General features: G+C 48.8%; 1 protein-coding gene across 1 annotated transcript; it reads left to right on the plus strand.

Annotated features, from left to right (window-relative positions):
- The first annotated feature begins 100 nt into the window (after window positions 1–100).
- Window positions 101–8560, plus strand: LOC310834082 (uncharacterized protein). The gene is made up of 3 exons (XM_083717437.1): window positions 101–909; window positions 2938–3879; window positions 7857–8560. The coding sequence occupies exons 1-3, from the start codon at window positions 789–791 to the stop codon at window positions 8060–8062; spliced, it is 1269 nt and encodes a 422-aa protein (XP_083573563.1). The 5' UTR covers window positions 101–788; the 3' UTR covers window positions 8063–8560.
- Window positions 8561–8809: the final 249 nt, after the last annotated feature.

The following is an 8809-nucleotide window of genomic DNA, read 5'->3' on the forward strand; positions in this document are numbered from 1 at the left end:
AAGAACACCAAACCATAGAAGGAAGAAAACAGGGATTACCGGGTTGTTGGGGGATTAAATGCCTCCTTGGTGTAAAAAAAAAAAAAAAAAATGGGGCATAAATGCAAAATAAACAAAAGTTTCATTCCTTTCAGTGATTCTACAGTGAGCAGAGTTGAGTTGCATGCGCCCCGATGGGTCTACTCTTGAGTAAATGCTAGACACTTTATTTTTTAAGGCTCCAGCGAGTTGGCTGAGGTCAGTTCTCCACGTCGTCGTCCAGGCGGTGACGACCCCGTGCCTTGAGCAGCGGAGGGTTAACCCGGACCCCCACTTGCCTGCCCCCTTTGCAGAAGGAGTCCCAAAGGCGGATCTGGGCTGCTGCGTCCGCACTGCGCTCCGATGGCGCACGGGCGAAGCCTTGCGCGCTCCTGCGCTTGGAGCCGCCTCTCTCCTCCGCCGCCTCCTCGCCCTTCTCGGACCAAAAAGGTGGGAGAGGAAATACCATCGAGCGAGAAAATCTAAGGGAAATACCGCGTGGCTTTCTCCGGAGCCATTTCCTCTCCCTCCTCCCTCCCCCCCCCCTCTGTGTTATTATTATTTGTATGGTTTGTGGCTATCATTGCTTTTGCTATCAAAAACGACCGGAACGGGGTCCCCCTCCTGCATCCTCGCCATCGGTGGCACCAGCACTTTGCACATGCTCAGGGGGCGCTGCCTTTAGCTCCAGAAGTTGGGGTTGGTAGGAAGTGGTCAGAAGAGAAGCGGGTAGGGTGTGTGTGTGTGTGTGTGTGTGTGTGTGCGCGCGTATGCGTGTTTGGTTCTACACACAACACAGAGACACGCAACGCCCCTTGTTCTTCGCTTTGGAGCGTGTGATGAGGACGAAGGAGACGCGAGAGCCACGAAACTCGGCAGGCAGGGGAGCCGGTAAGTTGCAGGCTTTCCTTCCTTGCTATGTTGTTGTTGTTTAGTTGTGTCTGATTCACAACATAAAATAACAGTAAAGAAAAGAACAACTTAAAACAAGTAAAGCAGCACGTGTCGTAAAATCATACCAAATAAAGTGGGGCATAGAATGGAGAATTAAGCAATATTGAGCATTACACTGAACTTAGGCTAAAGACTGATATAAGAATTAGAGACCCCAGGTGCATATTGTGATTTGAACGTTTTAATGTGTTGTTTTAATTGCATTTAACCTCTTAGGTGGAATGATCTGAGAAAAGGTTTTCTTTCTGTGCCAGAATCTTGTGAGCCTCCAATTTACAACCCTTTGCTCTCTAGCCCAATAAACAAGAGATTTTATCTATCCCTGGGAATGCATAAACAGATGGCCCAAATAGCTTCAAAGATGTTATTCTTAAGTCTCTCCAGAGTTAGCAACCAGGGTGTTAATCAGAAATCCCCGAAGCTTCCTGAAAGGTAGATGGAAGAAACCTCAGTAAAGACTGATCATGGGCTAAGTTGCCATGGTAACGTGGGACATCCAATACCTAAATTGGGCAAATGGTCTGAGCATTTCTGGTCACCTCAAGATGGGGAAGCTGAAAGCAGAAAGACGCCGTGCATGTTTTTTAACCCCATGACCTGTAACCGTTTTGTGTTTTTATGCATGTAAGACGGATGCTTTATGTTGTGAGACTGTTTTGATGTTTTATGGCTCTTTGTGTGCTCTGCCTGTACTGTATAATCTGCCTTCGAATTCTACTTGGGGAAGAGACTTGACTTGAGGTTCGGTTGAAACACCCAGGTTAATTTGAGCTCTGCCCTGTTGCAATAGGATTAATAATAATAATAATAATAATAATAATAATTTATTATTTATACCCCGCCCATCTGGCTGGGCTTCCCCAGCCACTCTGGGCGGCTTCCAACAAAACACTAAAATACAATAACCTATTAAACATTAAAAGCTTCCCTAAACAGGGCTGCCTTCAGATGTCTTCTAAAAGTCTGGTAGTTGTTGTTCTCTTTGACATCTGGTGGGAGGGTGTTCCACAGGGAGGGCGCCACTACTGAGAAAGCCCTCTGCCTGGTTGCCTGTAACTTGGCTTGCTTCTCGCAGTGAGGGAACTGCCAGAAGGCCCTCGGTGCTGGACCTCAGTGTCCGGGTAGAACAATGGGGATGGAGACGCTCCTTCAGATATACTGGACGAAGGCCATTTAGGGCTTTAAAGGTCAGCAACAACACTTTGAATTGTGCTAGGAAACGTACTATCTGAATGCTGGGCCCACCTCTTTATTCCTTGGCTCCTAGGGATGCAGGTGGTGCTGTGGTCTAAATCACTGAGCCTCTTGTGCTTGCTGATCGGAAGGTTGGCAGTTCAAATCCCCGCGACGGGGTGAGCTACCATTTCTCTGTCCCAGCTCCTGCCAACCTAGCAGTTCAAAAGCATGCCAGTGCAAGTAGATAAATAAGTACCGTTGTGGCGGGAAGGTAAACGGCATTTCCGTGCACTCTGGTTTCCGTCACAGTGTTCCGTTGCACCAGAAGCAGTTTCGTCCTGCTGGCCACATGTCCCGGAAAGCTGTCTGTGGACAAACGCTGGCTCCCTCGGCCTCAAAGCGAGATGAGCGCCGCAACCCTAGAGTCACCTTTGACTGGACTTATGTAACCATCCAGGGTTCCTACACCTTTTTATCTTTACCTCCTTGGCTCACACTCCTTGGCCCACACTCTCTCTGTGCAGGCTATTTTCAACATACAGTGGTACCTCAGGTTACAGACACTTCAGGTTACAGACTCTGCTAACCCAGAAATAGTACCTCAGGTTAAGAACTTTACCTCAGAATGAGAACACAAATCGTGCTCCGGCAGCAGCAGGAGGCCCCATTAGCTAAAGTGGTGCTTTAGGTTAAGAACAGTTTCAGGTTAAGAACGGACCTCCAGAACGAATTAAGTTCTTAACCCGAGGTACCACTGAACCACGATTCTGCTTGTCTTTTGAACTGCAGGAGCCAACATGGCAACCGCCAAGGCGAAGAGGATCAAGTTTTCTGATGAGGAGAAGTTCCTGATCCTGGAAGGATTTGCTCTCCGCAAGGACATCCTGATCCCGAAGAGCGGCCGCTACAGCAACACGGCTACCCGCCAACGGGCCTGGGAGGAGATCGCCGCGGCCGTCAACTCTCTGAATCCTCTCATTCAGCGCACGCCACAAGAGATCCTCAAGAAGTGGAAAAACATGGTGGTGGACGCCCGCAAGGGTCTAAGCGTGGAGAAGCACCCTCTGCTGCAGAAGCAGCCCCGGGAACGCCTCTTCCGCAATATCGTCGCTCTCCTCGATAAAACGGACCCCGCGCTCCCCAGACCGTTGCTTTACGGTCCTGACTTGAGAGCTGAGTCTCCGGGCAGCCCCAGACGAGACACGTTGCCGACAAGCCACGCCAAGGTGCTCTCAGGCTCCCCTTGCCTGTCGTATCTCTGCAGCGACAGCCACTACCGGCAGCCTTGCCGGATTGAGGCTCCCGGAAACCCCAAAGCCAACGGGGGATTGCCGCAGGCAGATTTAGCAAGGCAGAACTTTGCCAGCCTTTCGCAGTCCGGGGACAACGTCGAACGTGCAGAGGGCACTCGAGAGAGAAGGGAAGAGACGTCGGCGGAGCCCTGCAAGGGGGTCCCGTTGAGCTACTATCATCACTCAGACCAGCTGCACTGTGCACAAATCCCCAGGATGCTTTTGCCCCAAAGGGGGGAATCCGGGCGGTCCAGCGTTTGTAGAATGCCAGAACCTAGTACCTGCCCATCAGACTTCCCTTTGTCATGTAAGCTTGAGTGCTCTCTCAGCCCCCAGCAGGAATGTCCTTGTCTGGGAACAGTCTGCAGCCCCTTGATTCAAAGCAGTGGCATTGGGAGTTCCGGTGCCAAAGGCACCACCTCCGCCCTCGATGATCACGGTGAGGATCTCTACCCAACTCAGGTTGAAATGCTTGTCTGTTTGTTACAGGGTTTGCTGCTGTTTAGTCGTTTAGTCATGTCCGACTCTTCGTGACCCCCTGGACCAGAGCACGCCAGGCACTCCTGTTTTTTAGCTCCTGAATGCCAAAACCCAGGAGTGTTCTAGTTTGCGAACGTTTTTTGGAAGCCGAATGTCCAACGGGGCTTCCAATTGATCAGAAGCCATACTTTGGTTTCCGAATGTTTTGGAAGTCAAATGGACTTCCAGAACGGATTCCGTTCGACTTCCAAGGTACGACTCTATAGGACTTGAGATGGTTGTGCAACACACTACTGTGCCAGCAGTTGCCAAAGCAGCAGATAAAGGGATTCGGGTTGATGGGAAGGAGACAGGGATTCACTGTTGAGAGGTTAATAGAAGGGGCTGCAATGATGCTTCAAGTCCCTTGCATCTGCCAAGATGGGAATTAGTGGTAGGTTTATCCTTGCATGGGCACAGCACATCTGAGGTTCATTTCTCTAAACTGTCAGGCTGCATTTTAATTGGTGTCCCCGTTAGGAACCGAAGTGCCATGATTGTATAGCAGAACTAAAACACAAGTACAATAATTGTTGTTGTTTAGTCATTTAGTCGTGTCCGACTCTTCGTGACCCCCTGGACCAGAGCACACCAGGCACTCCTGTCTTCCACTGCCTCCCGCAGTTTGGTCAAACTCATGCTGGTAGCTTCAAGAACACTGCCCAACCATCTCGTCCTCTGTCTTGCCCTTCTCCTTGTGCCCTCCATCTTTCCCAACATCAGGGTCTTTTCCAGGGTCTTTTCTAGGTGGCCAAAGTCTTGGAGCCTCAGCTTCACGATCTGTCCATCCAGTGAGCACTCAGGGCTGATTTCCTTCAAAATGGAGAGGTTTGATCTTCTTGCAGTCCATGGGACTCTCAAGAGTCTCCTCCAGCACCATAGGGAGGAGGCCAAGCCCACGGTGGGCCGCGCCAGGTGCAGAAGTGGGCAAAGGAATGCATGTAAAATTGACCTCTGGTTTCTGCACACACACGCAAACCCCTGTCAGTCCTCTGTTCAAGTGTAGAATTGTAGAACTGCAGAGTGGAAAGGGACCCCCACGGTCATCTAGTCCAACCCCCTGCAATGCAGGAAATATGCAGGTGGCCTGCAACCTTGACGTGATATGCGTGGATAGCGCAGTTGGTTGGAGCGTGGCAGATAACGCCAAGGTTGCAGGTTCAATCCCCGTATGAGACAGCTGCATAATTCCTGCATTGCACGGAGTTGGATCAGATGATCCTCAGGGTTTCTTCCAAGTCTGCAGTCCTATGATTCTGTGATTAATAATAATAATAATAAAATGTTTCAGCCACTAATAATAATAATAACAACAACAACAACAACAACAACAACAACAACAACAACAATAATAATAATAATAATAATAATAATAATAATAATAATAATAATAATATATTATTTATACCCCACCCATCTGGCTGGGTTTCCCCAGCCACTCTGGGCGGCTCCCAACAGAATATAAAAAACATGATAAAACATCAAACATTAAAAACATCCCTGTGGCGTTCGTACGGAGCCCCCAGTCGTCTCACAGACTATTGACCCGTACACCACTAATCCGCTGCCACCAACCAGGTCCTCCCTGGTAAAATCACTTCAGTCTCAGTCAGCTTTTCAGTTCATAAAGAAGAGTGCATTTTATTTCAGCCTTAAAACAAAACTATTACAGCATTCCAAACAGTGTTCCTCTTTACTTTCTTAGTCTTATGTTCCTCTCTCTATCTCTGCTACCACCCCACAGTCAAGGACCAACTGCCCTAACTGCCTCTCTATTACCAACTGCCTTTCCCAACCAGCCAACCCACTCAAACCAACCAACTACCCACCCACAACTCCCAACGAACTAACCCCCAGAACTCCTCTCAGAACTCCTTTATAGACCCACTGACTCCACCCCTCTGGGTCCTGTTGGTGCAACCTATTTAACTATTTCCCCTCCAGCACTCTCTCATATATGGTAACGTCACAATCCCTAAACAGGGCTGCCTTCAGATGTCCTCTAAAAGTCAGATACAGTGGTACCTTGGTTAATTTGTTCCGGAGGTCCGTTCTTAACCTGAAACTGTTCTTAACCTGAGGTACCACTTTAGCTAATGGGGCCTCTCGCTGCCACCGCACGATTTCTGTTCTCACCCTGAAGAAAAGTTCTTAACCTGAGGTACTATTTGATTCTTTGATTATCAGCACCATGCTCTAACCAACTGCTAAATGCAAGAAGCATTATCAGTCCAGTGACACAGTCATGCGGTTGTAGCTTGAAGCAGGGCCAGTGAGAGGTGTGGCCTGTCAGTGGGGGTGTGGCCTGGGGAGAGGGGTGTGGCCTGGGGAGAATTCCAAAGGCCAGACCAGGCTTCCTCAAACTGGGCTCTCGAGATGTTTTTGGCCTACGACTCCCATGATCCCTAGCTAGCAGGTCCAGTGGTCAGGGGTGATGGTAATTGTAGTCTCAAAACATCTGGAGGGCCGAGTTTGAGGAAGGCTGGGCCAGACAGATAAGGGTAGAGAGCCCAAGGTTTGACACTCTACAGTGGTACCTCGGGTTAAGTACTTAGTTTGTTCCGGAGGTCCGTTCTTAACCTGAAACTGTTCTTAAAGCACCACTGTTCTGAAGCACCACTTTAGCTAATGGGGCCTCCTGCTGCTGCTGCGCCGCCAGAGCACAATTTCTGTTCTTATCCTGAAGCAAAGTTCTTAACCTGAAGCACTATTTCTGGGTTAGCGGAGTCTGTAACCTGAAGCGTATGTAACCCAAGGTACCACTGTATTTTAATGAATGCAATTATAGTCCACCTTTTCTTCAGAGAACCAAAGGTAACCTACAAGATTCTCCGTTTTCATTTTTTCCTCACAAACAGCCCTGTAAGGTAGGATCAGCTGAGAAATGATGACTGGCCCACTGAGGGTGCTTTCAGAGGTCGGGAATATTGTGTTTGTATTCCTGATTATAATACTAGTGCTCCTGTCTTGTTTTCAAATGTATTTTCCCCCACACCCACGATTCCCCTGTCAAAACAGCAGGAAAGTGTTGCATGCCCCAAGACTTGCTACTTGACCCCCAATATTTTCCAGGTGAAATAGGCTGCCCACAGATTCTTTGTGGAATCAAATAGCCTGAAAACGAGTGACTGACATGCATCAGGAGATTGAATACACTGCTGTGTGAATGCAGCCCTGGTGAACTTTGTGGCTAAGTGTTTAGTATGCGGTGTCAAATGAGGGAACTTTTTAAAAAACTGTTTAATGTACAGCGGGTTCTGTAGTTCTAAGGTTGCATATGCTGGAAGTATGTATGTGCTGGCTTGCGACTATAAAACCCATGATGCAGTGTGATCATGAGTGATAGGACACCTGCATGGGGGGGGGGATCCATGATCTGTAAGTGAAGCAAGCAATTATATATAGAGTAAGTATGGGAGCGGGGACACGGGTGGCGCTGTGGGTTAAACCACAGAGCCTAGGACTTGCCGATCAGAATGTTGGCGGTTCGAATCCCCGCAACGGGGTGAGCTCCCATTGCTCGGTCCCTGCTCCTGCCAACCTAGCAGTTCGAAAGCATGTCAAGGTGCAAGTAGATAAATAGGTACCGCTCTGGCGGGAAGGTAAACGCCGTTTCTGTGCGCTGCTCTGATCCGCCAGAAGAGGTTTAGTCATGCTGGCCACATGACCCCGAAGTTGTACGCCGGCTCCCTCGGCCAATAAAGTGAGATGAGCGCCGCAACCCTGGAGTCAGCCACGACTGGACCTAATGGTCAGGAGTCCCTTTACCTTTAAGTATGGGAGTGCAGATGGGCTTAGTTGAAGTTCTGTCTAAGTTTTGCCTTGCTGGCGTTTCAGACAGGTTGCCCTGGCTCTCTGCTTTAACCCTCTTTTTCTTGGGCTTCTATTTGCTTGCAGCTGAAGATTTGCATCCTGGCCAGAAGGGTTGCAGCATGCCAACCAGAGGCCCATCCAGAGAGCTTTTGGCGAGGCAGAGCCAGCTGCAAACCGAGGTTCTAGAACTGCAGAAGGAGACCCTCCAGCTGCAGAAGGAAAAGATCCTTCTGGAGAAAGAGAAACTGTTGCTGGAAATCCTCAAGCTCCGCCGTGACCTGGGCACATGAGTGTCTGAGAAGTTCTCCTCTTCTCTGAATTTGAGCTTTCCACCCGGAACTTGATGCATCTCAGAGGGAGGGCAGGACTCGGAGCCAGACTCAGTGTGGGTGGGTGTGAAATCGTCACCACCATCACTGTGCCCTTGAGCATGCACAGAGTGCCTTTCTCATCACCAAGCGCCCGCAAATCACCAATTGGCTTCTGGTTTGGGAACGGGGCTTTCAGATGAGTCTGGCGACTCCAATCTCTGTGCCCTCTCCATATATCCCATTTGGCCTTCCAGATGTTGATGGAACACAACTCCCAAGAGCAAGGGATGATGGGAGTTGAAGTCCAGCCACACCTAGAGAGCCAGTGTGGTGTAGTGGTTAAGAGCAGTAGTCTCGTAATCTGGGGAACTGGGTTCGCGTCTCTGCTCCTCCACATGCAGCTGCTGGGTGACCTTGGGCCAGTCACACTTCTCTGAAGTCTCTCAGCCCCACTCACCTCACAGAGTGTTTGTTGTGGGGGAGGAAGGGAAAGGAGAATGTTAGCCACTTTGAGACTCCTTTTTTTAAATTTCCTTCCTTCCTTCCTTTTTTAAAAAATAATATTTATTAAGATTTTGGAAATTACAAAAGAAAAAAGAAAATTTTAACATACAAAAACAAAAACAAGAACACTACATAAAACATTAAATTGACAAAACAAAACAAAAACAATGAAAACACTTCCAACATTTTCGATCTTAACTTTCATACACTTGTTTCATTGAC

Source organism: Podarcis gaigeae (genome assembly GCF_964106915.1).
Source record: "Podarcis gaigeae genome assembly, chromosome: 16".
Classification (NCBI taxonomy): domain Eukaryota; kingdom Metazoa; phylum Chordata; class Lepidosauria; order Squamata; family Lacertidae; genus Podarcis; species Podarcis gaigeae.

What these genes read in the sequence shown, in the direction of transcription:
- LOC310834082 (XM_083717437.1), top strand. Translation starts at nt 789, where the DNA reads ATGCGTGTTTGGTTCTACACACAACACAGAGACACGCAACGCCCCTTG. An exon ending in CTCGGCAGGCAGGGGAGCCG is followed by an intron (nt 910 to 2,937) that starts GTAAGTTGCAGG and finishes TTTGAACTGCAG; the next exon opens with GAGCCAACATGGCAACCGCC. An exon ending in CTCCGCCCTCGATGATCACG is followed by an intron (nt 3,880 to 7,856) that starts GTGAGGATCTCT and finishes ATTTGCTTGCAG; the next exon opens with CTGAAGATTTGCATCCTGGC.